The 20,247-nt window shown below is 45.2% G+C and overlaps 1 protein-coding gene across 1 annotated transcript in view; it reads right to left on the bottom strand.

Annotated features, from left to right (window-relative positions):
- Positions 1 to 20,247, bottom strand: part of BSN (bassoon presynaptic cytomatrix protein) — a 192,308-nt gene that overhangs the window by 121,500 nt on the left and 50,561 nt on the right. The window contains exon 3 of the mRNA XM_073591704.1: positions 5,463 to 6,599. Coding sequence (XP_073447805.1) covers positions 5,463 to 6,599 — 1,137 coding nt within the window. The remainder of the gene's footprint in view (positions 1 to 5,462; positions 6,600 to 20,247) is intronic.

Here is a 20,247-nt window from a genome sequence, read left to right as displayed (position 1 = left end):
TCCCCTCTCCACCAATCCTGTACATACCCACCATCTCCTCACCAACAACCCTGCACACACCTACCATTCCTTCACCACCAACCCTGAGCACAACTACCATTTCCTTACCACCAACCCTAAGCACACCTACCATCCCCTCAACCACAGCCCTGCATACACCTACCATCCCCTCACCACCAATCCTGCACACACTTACCATTCCTTCACCATTAACCCTGCGCACTCTAATGCCGCGTACACACGAGCGGACTTGCCAACGGGCCAATCCTGTACATACCTACCATCTCCTCACCACCAACCCTGTACACAACTACCATCCCCTCACCACCAACCCTGAACACATCTACCATTCCCTCACCATCAACCCTGCACACACCTACCATTCCTTCATCACCAACTCTGAGCACACCTACCATTCCCTCACCACCAATCCTGTGCACACTTACCATTCCTTCATCCCCAAGTCTGAGCACACCTACCATTCCCTTACCACCAACCCTACACACACCTACCATTCCTTCACCACCAACCCTGAACACACCTACCATTCCTTCACCAGTAACCTTGAAAAATCCTACCATTTCTTCACCACCAACCCTGGGCACACCTGCCATCCCCTCACCACCAACCCCTGAGCACACCTACCATTCTTTCACCACCAACCCTGCATACTCCTACCATTCCCTCACCACCAACCCTGAGCACACCTACCATTCCCCCCCACCGTCGATCCTTTACATACCTGCCATTCCCTCATAGCCAACCCTACATATAACTACCATCCCTTCACCACCAACCCTGCATACACCTACCATCCCCTCACCAGCAACCTTGAGTATACCTACCATTCCCTCACCACCAACCCTGCACACACCTAACATTTGCCATCAATGACCGTCCCTGTGACCCCCCCCCCCCAAATGTGGGCACTGTTGACTGACCACAGCTTTAATTATCAGTTCTGGCCTCTGTAACCTCCAGGTGTGGTCCATACTGACTGACCACACCCATTTTTATCTATGCCGGTCCTTGAATCCTGCCATTGTGGTCCCTGCTTACTAACCACCACCATCATTAGCTTTGCTATTCCCTGTCACCTCTCACTGTGGTCCTTGCTGACTGACCACAGCCTTAATTATTAATTCTGGCCCCTGTGACCTCCCACTGTGGTCCCTGCTTTTTGACCACAGCCATCATTATCTATAACAGTCCCTGTGTCCCCCCACCGTCTTCCCTGTTGACTGAGTACAGCCATCACTATCAAGGCCCGTCCTTGTGACGCCCTGTTGTGTTCCCGATAGACTGACCACAGCCATCATTATCAAGGCCAGTCCTTGTGACCCCCTACTGTGTTCCATGTAGACTGACCACAGCCATTATTATCAATGCCAGTCCCTGTGACCCCCCCATTGTGTTCCCTGTAGACTAACCATAGTCATCATTATCAAGGCCAGTCCCTCTGACCCCCTATTGTTTTCCCTGTAGACTGACCACAGCCATCATTATCAAGGCCAGTCCCTGTGACCCCCTATTGTGTTCCCTGTAGACTGACCACAGCCATCATTATCAAGGCCGGTCCTTGTGACCTCCTATTGTGTTCCTTGTAGACTGACCACAGCCATCATTATCAAGGCCAGTCCATGTGACCCCCGATTGTGTTCCCTGTACACTGACCACAGCCATCATTATCAAGGCCTGTCCTTGTGACCTCCTATTGTGTTCCTTATAGACTGACCACAGCCATCATTATCAAGGCCAGTCCCTGTGACCCCCTATTGTGTTCCCTGTAGACTGACCACAGCCATCATTATCAAGGCCGGTCCTTGTGACCCCCCATTGTGTTCCTTGTAGACTGACCACAGCCATCATTATCAAGGCCAGTCCATGTGACCCCCGATTGTGTTCCCTGTACACTGACCACAGCCATCATTATCAAGGCCGGTCCTTGTGACCTCCTATTGTGTTCCTTGTAGACTAACCACAGCCATCATTATTAAGGCCGGTCCCTGAGACCCCCTATTGTGTTCCCTGTACACTGACCACAGCCATCATTATCAAGGCCAGTCCATGTGACCCCCTATTTTGTTCCCTGTAGACTGACCACAGCCATCATTATCAAGGCCAGTCCCTGTGACCCCCTATGGTGTTCTCTGTAGACTGGCCACAGCCTTCATTATCAAGGCCAGTCCCTGTGACCCTGTATGGTGTTTTTCCTGTAGACTGACCACAGCCATCATTATCAAGGCCAGTCCCTGTGACCCCCTATTGTGTTCCCTGTAAACTGACCACAGCCATCATTATCTATATCAGTCCTTGTGTCCTCTCACTCTGATTGCTGCAACTGCCAGGCGGTCCAGGACACCCCATTGTTCTGTACAGATGCACCCTAATAATAGCGGCTGACTTTGTATTTTCAGAGCTTTTGTTGAATGTTTGTTTGAGATTTGGCAGAAGCCTTTCCTGCAGAATCTGTGTGATTGTTGAGTCTTCATTTGTGCCCCGGATGGTGACAATCTGCTGATTGTGTGCGGAGGAGGAAGACGAATACAAATTTCTGCAATCAAATTTGTTTTATTATCTCTGCTGAGTGCTTTGAATTAAAACTGATTTCTTAGCCGTTGCCACCCCTGCAATCCGGGAAGGTGAATGAAGTTACCCTTCCGTCATAAGACAGCCCAGCGGGATGCATCCTGTCCACTTCAAAGAGCTGGGCGGCAGCACCTACACATGGCAGCCAGAGACAATGGCATGAATAGAAGAGCAGAGTAATTATAGCACAGTGACTCTCTGAATGGAAGCACAATTCATAGATTATCAGTACAGATCCAAGCACTGCACTCCTTCCCTACCGCCATGCACAGCGACCAAACACTGAGTGCACCACCCTCCCTGCCAGGGGAACTGCTAGACAGGCAGCCATACAGCCAAAAAACACGAAATGTTGTACCCCATACTGAGGATCGAGAAGCAGGCCAAAAATAAAGGAATATAATACCCCAGTGAGGCATCAACCTGTTTACTCTCCCATATCCCCAATGATGGGAGGACACAGGAGAGGGAGAGCGGCGACATCCCCCTCCTCCCGCCACTCACCGGTGTCTCTCGGGCTTACCATTTCTGAGAAACCAACCAACGGCTGGCTGGTCACAGGGGAGGTAAAAGACTAGATCTTCTTTGATTGCCTCTATGGCCTTGGAGGTCCGGAGCGACATCGTGACGTCACTTTCACTCCAGGTTGGAAGTAAACATTTATTTTTTAAGCAAAACATGGAAAAAAAATGTTTTTTGATCTTTTGCTTTCAAAGGTAAAGAAGAGATTTGGGGGTCTTTTTGACCCCATATCTCTCCATAAAGAGGACCTTTCATCCTTATTTCTATTACAAGGGATGTTTACATTTCTTGTAATTGGAATAAAAGTGATCACAAAAAAAATGGGACAGTGCAAGAGTAAAAAATAAATAAGATTTTTTTTTTTTTAAACACCCCGATCCCTCTGTGCTTTTGCGCTAAAGAGAACGCATACGTAAGTCGCGCACACACATGTAAACGGTGTTCGCACCATACATGTGAGGTATCGCCACTAACGTTAGAGCGAGAGCAATATTCTACAGCTAGACCACCTCTGTAACTCTAAACAGGTAACCTGTAAAAGCATTTAAATCAACGCCAATGGAGATTTTTAAGTATCGCAGTTTGTCACCATTCCACGAGCATGCACAATTTTAAATCATCTTTCACCGTATACAAAAAAATTGGGGTATATATGGTGTTTTGTATTTTTTTACAATTTATTAAAATATATTGGTTCCCAAAATACTGTATATACTCGAGTATAAGCCGACACGAATATAAGCCGAGGTACCTAATTTTACCACATAAAACTAGGAAAACATATTGACTCGAGTATAAGCCTAGGGTTGGAAATGCAGCAGCTACTGGTAAACAATGCCCATCAGCATCCTCACTGTGCCCATTTGCAGCCTCACTGTGCCCATTAGCAGCCTCACTGTGCCCATCTGCAGCCTCACTGTGCCCATTAGCAGCCTCACTGTGCCCATCTGCAGCCTCACTGTGCCCATCTGCAGCCTCACTGTGCCCACCTGTACCTTTGATTACAAACAGCGGGTGTCTCCCGCTGTCATGCAACTGCAGTCTTAGTTCGGCGGCCATCCACTGTAACAAAGCCCTGCCTCCTCCTCATCCGTGATAGACGGAACACTGATTCAGTTTCCCAGCATTGCATCAGTGTTCAGTGTTCAGTCTATCACGGATGAGGAGGAGGCCGGGCTTTGTTACAGTGGACGGCTGCTGAACAGTTAAGGCTGCATGACACAGTGGGAGATCCTCACTCGAGTATAAGCCAAGGGGGGCTTTTTCAGCATAAAAAATGTGCTGAAAAAGTCGGCTTATACTCGAGTATATACAGTAATTGCGCTTGAAAAACCACTGTGCAAATACCGTGTGACATAAAAAATTGCAATGATTGCCATTTTATTCCCTAGGGTCTCTATATATAATATTTGGGGGTTATAAGTAAATTTTCTAGCAAAAAATACTGATTTAACCTTGTAAACAAAAAGTGCCAGAAAAGGTCTGGTCTTCAAGTAGTTAATCACAGAGTACACAGATTTCAGCAAACACAGCAGCCATCAGCACAAGGGACACTTTTCATTCATTGTAGGTTCCGTCCCTGGTGCAGATTTTAATAGATTTCATCTTAAATGTCCGCGCACTGGCACAAAGCTGACCTCTGAAAATATTAGTTGGCTCGTTGTCATGCTGACCCTCAATCTTCTAAAGAAACACGGAGGACATCATTACTGACCTCTGAAAATATTAGTTGGATAGCTGTCATGATGACCCTCAATCTTCTAAAGAAACACGGAGGACATCATTACTGACCTCTGAAAATATTAGTTGGATAGTTGTCATGATGACCCTCAATCCTCTAAAGAAACATGAAGGATGTCATAACTGACCTCTGAAAATATTAGTTGGATAGTTGTCATGCTGACCCTCAATCCTCTAAAGAAACATGGAGGATGTCATTGTTGACCCCTGAAAATAATATTTGCCTCGTTGTAATGATGACCCTCTATCCCCTAAAGAAACATGGAGAACATCATTTCTGACCTCTGAAAATGTTAGATGCCTGGTTGTCATGACCCAATCCTTCTAAGACACATGGAGAATATCAATGATGGTTATCAATGACCCACTGAATTAAATTTGATTCACTAACCTGGAACAAATCTGTAGATAAGAAATTCTGACTTTTCTCCAACTTTCCTAAGCTTCATACTTGTTCCAGGTCAGTGATTAGAAAAATTGGAGCCAGAAAATAAGCATAGCAGCCAGGCATCTAGCATTTAAAGAAGGAAGTTACCGCCCCCTGAATTCATCTGATTACACAAACATGGCATAACATAAGCATTGACTGGAATAAATAAGTGGGATCCTACCTCCAGCAGGTGAGGAGTTGGGTTGAAGCCACACATATTGCACACTTGTTTTTTACACGACGTGCAGCTGTTGTAATTGGCGGGCTCAGCGGATCCCACGTTAAGTTCTGTTTTACACAATGGGCACATGACTTTCGGCACTTCCTTTGGCTTGACATGGTCAATCTTCCCCGACTTGTGAAGAGGGGAGCTCTCTGTTCTGCTAGGTATGGCAGAAGCTGGTCCCTGGCCTTTCGTGCCAATGTCCTTGCTGGCATCACTGAAGACAATTTTTGGAGACACTTTGCTTGGGGACGCCTGGCTCTGCGGGGTGGTTTCAGGGACAGAGATGAGTGTGCTTGCCTGGTTCAGGAGGGAGGCTCCAAAGCCAAACAGTTTACCAGTGAGCCCCTCCTGACTTTGATCCTGGGGCCCGTGGGAGGAAGGAGCAGGGGTTTTTGCTGGAGAACTTCCTGGAGTTTTTCTCTGCTCTGCCGGTGATGGTTTCATCTGAGGTTGTTGAGAACTCCTCTGAACGTCCTGGGGGACAGTCGGTTTTGGATGTCCTTGGTTGGTTTGTTCTCTTGGGTGGGTAGGTTGAGGTTTTCCTTGCTGACTTGACATAGCTGAACTGTGAAGGCTATCCATCGGCATGGTCCCCAGAGAAGTTTCCGACACACTTCTCATCTGGGACTTGTGTGCAGTTTGGGGCTTGTGGTGCATTTGTTGTTGGGTTTGGGAGAGTGGGATACTCTGCGCATGTGGCTTTTGCTGTACTTGTTGTGAATAGGGGGGCTTTTGCTGAAGATTGCTGAGAATGGGATCATGGGACTGAGCTGGCGGCGGCCCCTGTTGCTGAGAGTGCGGCTGAGTGCGTTGCTGCGGTGGGGTTTGCGGCTGCTGAAGCTTTTGGGGTTGCATATGGTGCTGCAGTTGAGGCTGGGAAGGAGGCTGCGATTGGGGCTGCGGTGGGGAATGGGACAGCGGTAGCTGATGAAGCGACTGGGACAGGGTTGGAGGTTTCGCTTGTTTGGCTGGAGACTGAGAAGGAGACAGAGGAGAGTGCAGTTGCTGCTGACTCTTTGATCTTGTTGCCGTTTTCATATCCATCCCCAGAGCCCTCTGCATCTGGCAGTTCAGGCACAGCCATTCTTTCACCTGTGGAGAGAACACAGAAGAGTTAGCCACCTTTCAAGTCTGAGGATCCATTCTATGCTTCCTACTGAGCCTGTCAGAGAGGATGATTGTGGGCGAAAGAGAGCAGCAACTAGCAGGGACTGAAGGCTGAAATGGGGTCCCTGAATGTAACGGTGGAACCTGAGGGCCTTCCATACGTCTTTCCTGTTCTAGTGGAAGCTTTTGTTGACCTGTCTTTTACCAGGAGAACATCAGGTCCTTCTCATTTACAGAAAACATGACAGGCCCAAAGACAACAATGATATTCTGACAAAACAATCTATACCAGCTATTCTCAACCAGGTTTCCACCGGTTTGCTACTTTCTTGAGCTGTGGCTGATTGATCTCCATTGTTTATAGAGTCTACATGGTTCCGGACCCAACGCCACTTGGCTCAGTCAGAAGCAAGCCACCAGTGATCTTTTTAGCTATCATTCTGACCACTACTTTAAAAGGGGCTTTCCTCCCACTGACTATCAGTGTAAGCGATATTTTTCCCACTGACCCCAGTGAATTGATTTTTGCAGGGGTTCCCCAACACCTGAAAATTATTTCAAAGTTTCCTATAAGGAACTATATAACTTTTGCGCAAACCAATCAATATACGCTTATTGCCTTTTTGTTTACCAAAAATGTGTAGCAGAATACATTTTGGCCTAAACTGATGAAGACATTTGATCTTTTAATTTTTTTTTTTATTGGATATGTATTATAGAAATTATTATAGAAAGTAAAAAATATTGTTTTTTTGTTTATAGCGCAAAAAATAAAAACTGCAAAAGGTGATCAAATGCCACCAAAAGAAAGCTCTATTTGTGGGGAAAATAGGACATACATTTTATTTGGGTACCGCAGTGCCGCATCGCAAAAAATGGCCTGGTCATGAAGAGGGGTAAACATTCCGGAGGGCAAGTGGTTAAGGCTTATTGCCAAATCATAGCCAATGGTATGATTAAGGCTTATTGGCGAAACGCGTAAGCCACTGTACTTTTATGCTCCACTCGATAAAGTGACTTTTTCGGAAGGACGAGTTGCCGGGTCTTCGCTTTATACCTCCATTATCCAACTTTAGCCAGAGCTGCACAGTGTGTTTAAATCTACAGGCACCCCTTACCCGCATAGGAAGTTTTTCAGTAAAGGTGAACTGACCCTTTAACCAGTAGTGGCCGCTCTATTAGGGGCGCAGGGGCGCCACCCCGCGCGCCTGACCCAGGGAGCCGGACGCATGGATTTCAATGGGGTTTTTTTCTCTTTAGAAGCACATGATTGGAGCCTAAGGCTCTAATTGGCTTTAAAAAAAGGGTGGGCTCGGGGCGCAGAGCACTGTGCCCTGAGCCAACCCAGTTGTGTGACAATAGCGAATTAATATTTGCTAATGTCTTCCTGCTTCTCCTCCCGGCCAATGAGAAAGCGGGTTCTAAGACCCGATTGGCCAGGGAGTCTTAGTCTGCCGTCCCTTCCCAAAATATTGAGCACTATGGAGAGAGAGAAGTATGGGGGGGGAGTAGGGGGGGCAGAAGGAAGAAAAATGGGGGGGTGACGAAGGAAGGGAGAGAGAGAGGGGAGGAGATGAAAGGGGGGGCAGAATAAGGGGGTGAAGGAAAATAAGCTGGAGAAGGGGATCAGGTTCCGGTGCGGAGCGGGGAGACGCACTGACGCCCTTCCGGTGTGCTATTCCTCTCTGCTCCGCTCTCCTCTGAACACTCAGCCACATTCTGTTGATAAATGAAATATTTGCCCCCCGGGAGACTCTCTGTGACACAATCATGTCTGAATTAAGTTAATTAAAGAGGCTGTGTGGAAAGAAGAAGGCTTGTGATTATTGGAATCCCCGGGACACCCCGCGCCGCCACAAATATTGACATATAATACAGTTTACGGGATAATCAGCATCTCTCACACACCGCGGTATGATAAGCAGGACAAATAGAACAGGTCTATGAAGTCATAGGTAGAATTTGGCCACACTGGTCACAGCTATGACATCACATTATCCCAGAATACAGCGTAGTGCTAAGAACTGTACAGTCACTGCGAGTAGCACCAAACATAGCATTGTGGGAGGGGCAGAGACACAAACTACTGCAGGAAATCTCACCATTGTGGAAGGGGCAGAGACATAAACTACTGCAGCAAATCTCAGCATTGTGGGTGGGGCAGAGACACAAACTACTGAGGGGAAATCTCACCATTGTGGGAGGGGCAGAGACACAAACTACTGCAGGAAATCTCACCATTGTGGGAGGGGCAGAGACACAAACTACTGCAGGAAATCTCACCATTATGGGAGGGGCAGAGACACAAACTACTGCAGAAAATGTCTCCATTGTGGGAGGGGTGGAGACACAAACTACTGCAGGAAATCTCACCAATGTGGGAGGAGCAGAGACACAAACTACTGTGGGAAATCCCATAATTGTGGGAGGGGCAGAGACATAAACTACTGCAGGGAAACCTCACCATTGTGGGAGGGGCAGAGACACAAACTACTGCAGGGAAATTCCATAATTGTGGGAGGGGCAGAGACATAAACTACTGCAGGGAAATCTCACCATTGTGGGAGGGGCAGAGACACAAACTACTGCAGGGAAATCTCACCATTGTGGGAGGGGCAGAGACACAAACTACTGCAGGGAAATCTCACCATTGTGGGAGGGGCAGAGACACAAACTACTGCAGGGAAATATCTCCATTGTGGGAGGGGCAGAGACACAAACTACTGCAGGAAAACCTCATCATTGTGGGAGGGGCAGAGACACAAACTACGGCAGGAAAACCTCATCATTGTGGGAGGGGCAGAGACACAAACTACTGCAGGGAAATCTCACCATTGTGGGAGGGGCAGAGACACAAAACTACTGCAGGGAAATCTCACCATTGTGGGAGGGGCAGAGACACAAACTACTGCAGGGAAATATCTCCATTGTGGGAGGGGCAGAGACACAAACTACTGCAGGAAATCGCACCATTGTGGGAGGGGCAGAGACACAAACTACTGGAGAAAATCTCACCGTTGTGGGAGAGGCAGAGATACAATCTACTGCAGGAAATCCCTCATTGTGGGAGGGGCAAAGACACAAACTACTGCAGTAAATCTCACCATTGTGGGAGGGGCAAAGACACAAACTACTGCAGTAAATCTCACCATTGTGGGAGGGGCAGAGACACAAACTACTGCAGGGAAATCTCACAGTTAAAATTACTGCCCATCTGAAGAGAGATAAATATGGAATTCAGGAGGCAATCAGTTCCATCTGGGGCACTAAGAACAGTAGTAAAGGCCGTGAAAGTCTCCAGATTTCATTATTTCGGTGTAATGCGGCTGGTTAACCCCCTGTAATCTTTTATGTGGTTTCCGCTAGATGCAAGTTTGTAACAGATCACTATAACCAATAACCCCCCGGCTAATACTATGCGGTCACAATGACTGTCCAATGTGACAGCCCCAAATACAGCAGAAGGTTACCATGTCATCATGAACATGGATAACCACAGATATCCGCAATGTCACATCAATAAGTGCTGCAGAAAGACTGCAAGATGGTGGCTCAGATTACACATTTCCATTTACAGAAATTCCATTCCCGCTAGACCTGAGAAGGCTCATTTACCATCATGTAATAATCCATGTACCACCAGACCCTGCAATGTCGTCACCCACACAAACCTCATATGACAACTCAGTGGGGTTCGCTTACTAAAACTGGAGCGTACAAAATCTGGTGCAGCTGTGCATGGTAGCCAATCAGCTTCCAGGTTTTTTTAGTCAATGCTTAATTGAACAAGCTGAAGTTAGAAGCTGATTGGCTACCATGCACAGCTGCACCAGATTTTGCACTCTCCAATTTATGAACCCCAGTGTGTCCCATGGCCTGGCCCCATATCCTCACCGTGCACGGCACACTAAAGAGCACCTGTCAATCACAAAACACATAATAAGACTATATATCGGAGGGAGTTTACACCATGGATTTCCTCATAAGTCATTAACTGCCCCTGACCTCCGAGATCTCGCCCCCATACACGCTGCTTGCTGTTTCCTACATCTGGCTGCAATGTCAGACTTCTGAAAATAGAATTCTGTGTCAGTACACACAATAGATGTCCGCTGTCTGTGCAGGAGGTTTTGTAGTTATGAGTTTGAGGCTGGGTTCGCACTGTGCCAATTATATGTGGGTTTCCCTGCATTGCAATTTGCATGTCAGGAGACATGCAGGTTCCCACAGGTTCACAGAAGAGTCCTGTGCATCTTCTGGTCCGTTTCAGGTCCGACTACAGCCAAAAATTCGAGCCTGATTCATCTCCGAAACGGAGAACAGGTACGCACCAGACCCCTCCGCACGGCAGTGTGGACCCAGCCTTAAGGATTGGGGAATATCTGCAGATCAGCAGGAGTAACCGCAGCTAACAGAACTGTACGGAAACGCACTGATAACGAGCTTGTGATGCGTCCTAAAGATGCATAGCGGGAAATTAGATCTGTGTTGGAAGTGTGTTTCCTATAGCTGGATGATCTCAATGTCAACGAATAGACCCCAACGTCAATGGACAGATCCCGATATTTATGGATAGATCCCAATGTTTATGGATAGCTCCCAATGTCTATGGATAGATCCCAATGTTTATGGATAGCTCCCAATGTCTATGGATAGATCCCAATGTTTATGGATAGATCCCAATGTCAATGGATAGATCCCAATGTCTATGGATAGATCCCAATGTTTATGGATAGATCCCAATGTCTATGGATAGATCCCAATGTCTATGGATAGATCCCAATGTTTATGGATAGATCCCAATGTCAATGGACAGATCCCAATGTTAATGGATAGATCCCAATGTATATGGATAGATCCCAATGTCAGTGGACAGATCCCAATGTTTATGGATAGCTCCCAATGTCAATGGACAGATCCCAATGTTAATGGATAGATCCCAATGTCTATGGATAGATCCCAATGTCAATGGACAGATCCCAACGTTTATGGATAGATCCCAATGTCAATGGACAGATCCCAATGTTTATGGATAGCTCCCAATGTCAATGGACAGATCCCAATGTTTATGGATAGATCTCAATGACTATGGATAGATCCCAATGTCAATGGACAGATCCCAATGTTTATGGATAGATCTCAATGTCTATGGATAGATCCCAATGTCAATGGACAGACCCAATGTCTATAGGCAGGCCCCAATGCTTACGGAAACAGCACAATGATTAAAAACAGACTCAACATCTATGGACAGACCCCGAAATCTATGGATGAACTCCAATGTCAGTGAACACACCTCAGTGTTTATGGTAAGACCCAATGTCTATAGGCAGACCCCAATGCTTACGGAAGCAGAGCAATGTTTATAAAGAGCTCAACAGCTTTAGACAAACCCCAATAACTATGGATGAACCCCAATGTTGACTGCAAGATGGCGGCTCAGATTACACATGTTTATAGGCAGACCCCAATGTTTACGGAAGCAGAGCAATGTTTATAAACATGAAATATGAAATGTGTGTTATGGGCGCAAAAATATAAATCTATAAAAATGTGGAAATGTGTCTTTAAGTAGCGGATCTGCTGTGGTCATAGATACACCACCAATAATGTGAGGAGAACAATATTACAGTAAAATGGATAACTGCAATGACCCTAAATTTTATATATATATATATATATATATATATATATATATATATATATATATATATATATATATATATCTTACCACATATCTAAAACAGTGAATAGTATTCATCAATAATCCATCAATAGTTAATCACAAAATCAATCAAGTGCATATTTAGTGAACTACAATAATAGAGGGAAAATTATTTTTTCCTTAATATAAAATATTGGTGAATAAATGAAAATCATTTGTTTAACAAAAGGACAGTCCCAGTATTCCTCTTCAAGAACATGTTATCCGAATCCCACGTGCACAAATCCACATCCGTGATTGGAAAACTTCCACCAATTCGTGAGACACCACCACCTTCTAAAATGAACACTGACCAGAAACAAAATAAAAAGACCCCTTTGATTTATGCCTGGGTTAACCACTCCACTCATATAAATATATCTGCCAGTCATCAATCACTCCATGCATCTCCACATTGGTTGATCTCAGGATCTCATAGAAAGCAAACAGCCATCATTGCGCAACATATTATGCTTTATTCCCTCAATAAAATAGATGTAAAAGATTTTCACTCACGAATATAGTACCTATAGATCTGCACTGAGTATTTCCAGTGATACTTTTGGGGCTAACATGCGGCGTTCCTTCTCCCAGGATCGGCGTGCGATCCAAGCCTCGATATGGTGCGGGTTGGGACAGGAAGTGACGTCGGCATTACCCAGAAGCCTCTACGCATTTTGCATCCAATCATGCATCTTCAGGAAGCTAGAGCCACCATCTTAGTTTAGGTATTAATGCCCTTACTGCCGATTAATTGGCCAATCAATTCGCCACAAAACCGGAAGTACATTTACCGCCATCTTAATTACTGGTGTTCTATGTCTTTTCTTAGATCTAATAGTTTCCTCCTTTCCCCATATCTCCTTTTCCTATAAAACCAGAACTTAATGCCCCAGTTAGTGCTCATCTGTTCCTTATCTATATTGTTGTGCATTAAATGTATACTCGCCCCAAAGGGATGGCTGGAAGGACCTTACAATCTCAGCATATATCATACTTTACAAATCATTAAAACTTTAATACAAATTTAATAAAACTGTCAAAAATCAATACATTATAAAAAAGGGGTTTTGACAGTTTTATTAAATTTGTATTAAAGTTTTAATTGAGTTTTGAAGTTTTAATGAATTATTTTCCCTATATTATTTTAGTTCACTAAATACGCACTTGATTGATTTTATGATTAATTATTGTTGGATTATTGATGAATATTATTCACTGTTTTAGATATGTGGTAAGATATATATATATATATATATATATATATATATATATATCATTTAGGGTCAGCGCAGTTATCCTTTTTACTGTAATGATGTTTATAAACAGACTCAACAGCTTTAGACAAACCCCAATATCTATGGATGAACTCCAATGTTGGAAAGACCCCAATGTTTATGGACAGACCCAATGCCTATAGGCAGACCCCAACGTTTACGGAAGCACCGCAATGATTATAAACAGACTAAACATCTATAGACAGACCCCAATAGCTATTGATGGACCCCAATGTTGATAGACAGACCCCAATGTTGATAGACAGACCCCAATGTTTATGGACAGACCCATTGTCTATAGACAGACCCCAATGTTTATGGACAGACCCATTGTCTATAGGCAGACCCCAATGTTTATGGACAGACCCATTGTCTATAGGCAGACCCCAATGTTTACGGAAGCAGCGCAATGGTTATAAACACTCAACATCTACAGACAGACCTTGACATCTATGGATGAACCACAATGTTTATGGACAGACCCAATATCTATAGGCAGACCCAATGTTTATGGAAGCAGCGCAATGATTATAAACAGGCTCAACAGCTATAGACAAACCCCAACATCTATGGATGAACAACAATGTTTATGGACAGACTTGACGTCTATAGACAGAACCCGATATTTATGGATGACCCCCAGTGTTAAGGACAGACCCCAATGTTTATGGACAGACCCAATGCTTAGAGGAAGACCCCAATGCTTATGGAAGCAGCGCAATGATTATAAAGAGACTCAACATCTATAGACAAACCCCAACATCTATGGATAAACCCCAATGTTGATGGACAGACCTCAATGTTTATGGACAGACCCAATGTCTATAGGCAGGCCCCAATGTTTAAGGAAGCAGCGCAATGATTATAAACAGACTTACGCCGACATCTATGGATGGACCCCCAATGTTGATGGACAGACCCCCAATGTCAATGGACAGACCCCAATGTTTATGGAAGCAGTGCAAGGATTATAAACAGATTCAACATCTATAGACAGACCCTGATACCTATTGATGGAGCCCAATGTTGAGGGACAGACCCCAATGTCTATGAAGAGATTCCAATGTCAATGGACAGACACCAACGTCCATGGGCACTCCCTAATGTCTGTGGATTGATCTCAATGTCTATGAATGGGCCCCAATGTCTATAGACAGAGCCCCAATATTTATGGACAGCCCCAATATTCTTGGAAAGACCCCAATGTCTATTGGCAGAACTATAATGTTTAAGAACACACGCAAATGTCAATGAACAGAACTCAATATCTATGGATGGGCCCCAATTTCATTACCAGTGTACAGCCAGTCTGTGCTATCACATGACCCATACATCATGGCAGTTGATAGAGGAGAATGCATGCAGAAGTAGAAGGACGTGTTGATGAGAGGCATCCATCTCCTCCCCTGTGCTTTTAGACTGCTGCGCAGTTCTGATGGCCAATCATGTAATATAAGACAATCCCATCGCTGTATTCTGTAACTATTTATATCCACATGAATATTTTATTCATCACACTTGGCACATGTCAAGGCGGACACAGGCAGATTATTCAAAGGAAAATAGATTTCATTACACAGAAGGTTAAAGTAAAACACCAAAGACATTTCCAGGGACAAATCTCTCTTGTTTTGCCCCTGGACGCTTGGGACTTTGCATTTAATGCTGCCATGTGAGGGCTAATCATCCATTGTTCCTGCTCAAAACGTGAAAGAGATTTCAGCGGCCCCCCGATGTGCCTTAGTCATCCACGTGACATCTTTTCCACTCAAAATTTGTGTTGCATCGGAGTTCCCTGCCTGGGCACATCCAGATTACAATCAATGTTCATTGATAACTCTGAGGAGCCGCTCTGACTGAACGCCACTCTCCATGGGCACGGAGTAATTAGCGCTGACGTCTGCACTGAACAATCAATGCGAGTGGGCGCAACTGCGTAAATCACATCACCTTTCCACTGCACCGCTGTTGTTGGAAAACGTCTGATTTTTTACATTTCCCTCTAAGCAAATTTGCCACATTTGAGAAGCGCCGCTATATTCCCTGGCATGCCTCAATAAAGGGTCTTCTGCTGGGTGACCTCCTCGTTATCTGCTCGTTAGACTGTTATGTCCAGAGCGGTGTGTGACTCATAAAATACAGAGTGCAATACTGTACTGTATATCTGGGCAATGTCTAAATGGTGTTAAAATGCCCTGATGCAAGGCCTTATAATGAATGATCATAATTATGGAGGAATACGCTGCCCAGAAATGTATAGTCAACACATGGAGAGCACCCAGAGCCAATCATTCAGGCCAGGAGCAAAGCTGATTCCTCATTGGCTCCTCAGTGAACATACAGATGCTGAATGTCAAACACAAGGCCTGTGGCCCGAATCCAGCCCACCAGGCCATTTCATGTGGCCCTCAGACCTCTCCAGCAATTGTGGCACCCTCCTCATGCAGCCAAAGGGAGGCTTGTCTCTACCCCCACCTCCCTCGTCTCAGCAGTCAGCAGCAGAGAGAAAGACAGAACTCCTCCTGCAGGTCCTACGCCTCTCTGTGCAGCCCAGGCAATCACTTGTCTCCACCTCAGCATTCAGCAGACTGCAGCAACTGACTCCAGCCCTCCTCTGGTCCTCCTCCAGACCTTGTACTATCTGCTTCCCAGCTCTGCCCCCACCTAATTCCCAGCTGTATCAGCACATGGTAACGGGGTGCACTGTGATGTAAGGGAGGGTGGAGGACTCTTAACATCTGATGTAAAGGGATGGTTGCTCAGGACATCTAGTCTTACAGATACAACCAACCCTTTGAGGGCGACCATAATGAGGACCACAATGAAGCTGAGTTAATATAAGCTCTGCTATCCCCAATGGTCATCATCATCATCAGAGAGTTGGACAGAACTCCTCCTGCTGGTCCTGCCCCTCTCTCTGCAACCCCTTGTCTCGACCTCAGCATTCAGCAGACTCCAGCAACTGACTCCAGCCCTCCTCCAGACCCTGCACTTTCTGCTTCTCAGCTCCATCCCCAGCTAATTCCCAGCAGCAGCACATCCCAAATGGTCATCATCATAAGTAATAGCTCTCTAGACTGTCAATTACTAGCCTGACCCACCCACCACCCTGACATCAGTGAAAACCGCTGGCATGATGTGGTAAATGTGCAGATACAGTATGTGTGCTTCTAATGCAAAAAATCTGTAATAAAGTTTCAGAAAAAAATAAGAATTTTTTTGGTTTTCTAAGGGAAATTGTATACCAATGTGTATTTATGAGAGTTATTTTGTGTTTTTTTCCTAGTTTTTTGTTTCTTTATAGTACCTCGCATTTCCAAAGGTACAGGGCTTTAAGGCTGATTTTAGCCCTGAAGTGTATGGACTGGGGTTGACCTGAGGTCTTAAGTGCATGGGTGCCTTGAGGATAATCTGAGGTCTGAAGTGCATGCATCAGGGTAGATCTGAGGTCTAAAGTGCATGAATGCATGTACTGGGGGTGAACTGAACTGTGAAGGTGCAGGAGCTGGGGCAGATCTGAGGTCTGATGTGTGCTTCCTCCTAGCTTAATAAAAGGCTAGACGTGGTCCGAAATGTTGCTATTTGAAATGGGAGCCTGACTTTTTTTTGTAATGTCATGCTTTTGCAGGAAAAGGGGCTGACCTGAGTTGTGGAGGTGAATGAATTAAGCTAATCTAAACTCTGATGATGCTGGAATTTGGGCTGATCTGAGGTCTGATGGTGCAGGAATTGCAGCTAGCCTGAGGTATGAAGGTGCAGGAATTGGGGCTGATCTAAGGTCTGAATGTGAATGAATTAGGGCTGGTCTTAAGATGAAGGAACAGTCTGAAGGTTAAGGAATTGGGGTAATCTGGGGGTAAAAGTGCAGGAATTGGGTTTGGTCTAAGGTATTAAGGTGCATAAATTGGGGTGATCTGAGGTGTGAATGTGCAGAAATTTGAGCTGCTCTGAGGTCTATAGGTGCAAGAAAGATCTAAAGTGTGAAGGTGCAGAGATTGTGGCCTATATGAGGTCTGGGGATGCAGGAGTTGTAGCTGATCTAAAGTCCGATGGTGCAAAAATCATGAGTGAGGTGTGAGAGTGCATCATCTGATGATGCAGAATCTGGGGTGATTTAAGGTGTGAAGGTGCTGGAATTGGGGTGATATGCGGTTCGATGGTGCAGGATTTGGGGTGATCTTGGTCTGATGGTGCAGGAACTGGGGTGATCTAAGGTCTGATGGTGCAGGAATTGGGATGATCTGAGGTCTGAAGGTGCAGAAATTGGGACTGCTCAAGGGTCTGGTGGTGCAGGAACTGGGATGATCTGAGGTCTGAAGGTGCAGAAATTGGGACTGCTCAAGGGTCTGGTGGTGCAAGAATTGGGGTAATCTAAACTGAAGGTACAAGAATTGGGCTGATTTTAGGTGTGAATGTGCAGGAATTAGGATGATCTGAGGGGTGACAATGAAGGAATTAGGGCTAGTCTGACGGTGATGAAATTGCAGAGATCTAAGGTGTGAAGGTGCAGGAACCATTGTTTATCTGAGGTGTCAAGGTGAATGAGATGGGGCTGATATGAGATGTGAAGGTAAAGGAATTGGTCTGATCTGAGATGTGAAGTTGAAGGGTTTGGGGTGATCTGAGATATGAAGGAATTAGAGCTGATCTGAGGTGAGAAGGTGAAGGAATTGGTCTGATCTGAGATGTGAAGGTAAAGGGATTTAGTTGATCTGAGATGTGAAGGAATTGGTCTGATCTGAGATGTAAAGGTGAAAGAATTGGTCTGTTCTGAGAGGTAAAGGTGAAGGAATTGGTCAGATCTGAGATGTGAAGGTGAAAGAATTGGTCTGATCTGAGAGGTGAAAGTGAAGGAATTTGTCAGATCTGGGATGTGAAGGTGAAAGAATTAGTCTGATCTGAGATGTGAAGGTGAAGGAATTGGTCTGATCTGAGATGTGAAGGGGAAAGAATTGGTCTGATCTGAGAGGTGAAGGTGAAGGATTTGGTCTGATCTGAGATGTGAAGGTGAAGGTATTTGGTTGATCTGAGATGTGAAGGAATTGGTCTGATCTGAGAGGTGAAGGTGAAGGGATTTGGTTGATCTGAGATGTGAAGGAATTGGTCTGATCTGAGAGGTGAAGGAATTGGTCTGATGAGATGTAAAGGTGTATGAAGTTGGGTGATCTGGGATGTGAAGGAATTAGGGCTGATCTGAGGTGAGAATGTGAAGGAATTGGAATGATCTGAGATGTGAAGGTGAAGGAATTGGCCTGATCTGAGATGTGAAGGTAAAAGAATTGGTCTGATCTGAGATGTGAAGGTGAAGGGATTGGGGTGATCTAAGATATGAAGGAATTAAAGCTGATCTGAGGTGAGAAGGTGAAGGAATTGGTCTGATCTGAGATGTGAAGCTGAAGGGATTTGGTTGATCTGAGATGCGAAGGTGAAGGAATTGGTCTGATCTGAGATGTGAAGGTGAAAGAATTGGTCTGATCTGAGAGGTGAAGGTGAAGGAATTGGTCTGATCTGAGATGTGAAGGTGAATGAAATTGGGTGATCTGGTATGTGAAGGAATTAGGGCTGATCTGAGATGAGAAGGTGAAGGAATTGGAGTGATCTGAGATGTGAAGGTGAAGGAATTGGTGTGATCTGATATGTGAAGGTGAAGGAATTGGGGAGATCTGAGATGTGAAAGTGAATGAAATTGGGTGGTCTGAGATGTGAAGGAATTATGGCTGATCTGAAGTGAGAAGGTGAAGGAATTGGGGCTGATCTTAGGTAACAATGTGAAGGAATTGTTGTGATCTGAGATGTAAAGGTGAATGAAATTGGGTGATCTGAGATGTGAAGGAATTAGGGCTGATCTGACGTGAGAAGGTGAACGAATTGGGGCTGATCTGAGATGTGAAGGAGATGGGGTGATCTGATATGTGAAGGAATTGGGCTGATCTGAGGTGAGAAGGTAAAAGAATTGGGTTGATATGAGGTCTATGAGTGAAAAAAACTAAAAAACAAACTATAGTGTGCTACTGCTCACAGACACAATGGTTTTCTAATTTTTGAGGAAAGTTTGCTGGCCCCCGCTCTGGTACAATATTTCCATATGGCGCTCAGAAATAAAAGTGTTCTCTTTCGGTAGTGAATAAACACAGATACGCAGCGAACTCCACTTCCTCCTGGCCTTCTCAGACATGGCCCGGTACAGAGCAGACATTGTGCGCGGTGTCAGGAGACAGATCAGCGTCTCGGAGATGCAGAGTAAATAGAATGAAGATCACACGCTCCGCTCTGCTTGAATACAACCGCCTGTGAAAAGCTTTGTATCCCTCGAATCACTGTACTCCGCCTGAATGACTCTCTGACCACTTCACTGAACTCTCTATTCACACCAAGGATCAACTTTCACCACCACACTACAATCAGACTGACAAGACCCAACATCAGATACCATTCTCAGTATCTGTTCTTATACTGTATGTATGGAATCTACACAGTACCACTTCTCTTGTCCTGTATGCTGGGTGTAATTCTTGATATTTGTTCTTATTCTGTATGTATGGACTCTGCACAGTACCACTTCTCTTGTCTTGTATGCCGGGTGTAATTCAGTCAATGAAGGTAATAACCCAGAAAGTGCTTATGCTCCTCATTCCCAAGTGCAGGATGGATG

This window comes from Aquarana catesbeiana, linkage group LG07 (genome assembly GCF_042186555.1).
Source record: "Aquarana catesbeiana isolate 2022-GZ linkage group LG07, ASM4218655v1, whole genome shotgun sequence".
NCBI lineage: Eukaryota > Metazoa > Chordata > Amphibia > Anura > Ranidae > Aquarana > Aquarana catesbeiana.
The sequence above is the reverse complement of the archived record's forward strand: the minus strand, read 5'-3'. Positions and strand labels throughout refer to the sequence as shown.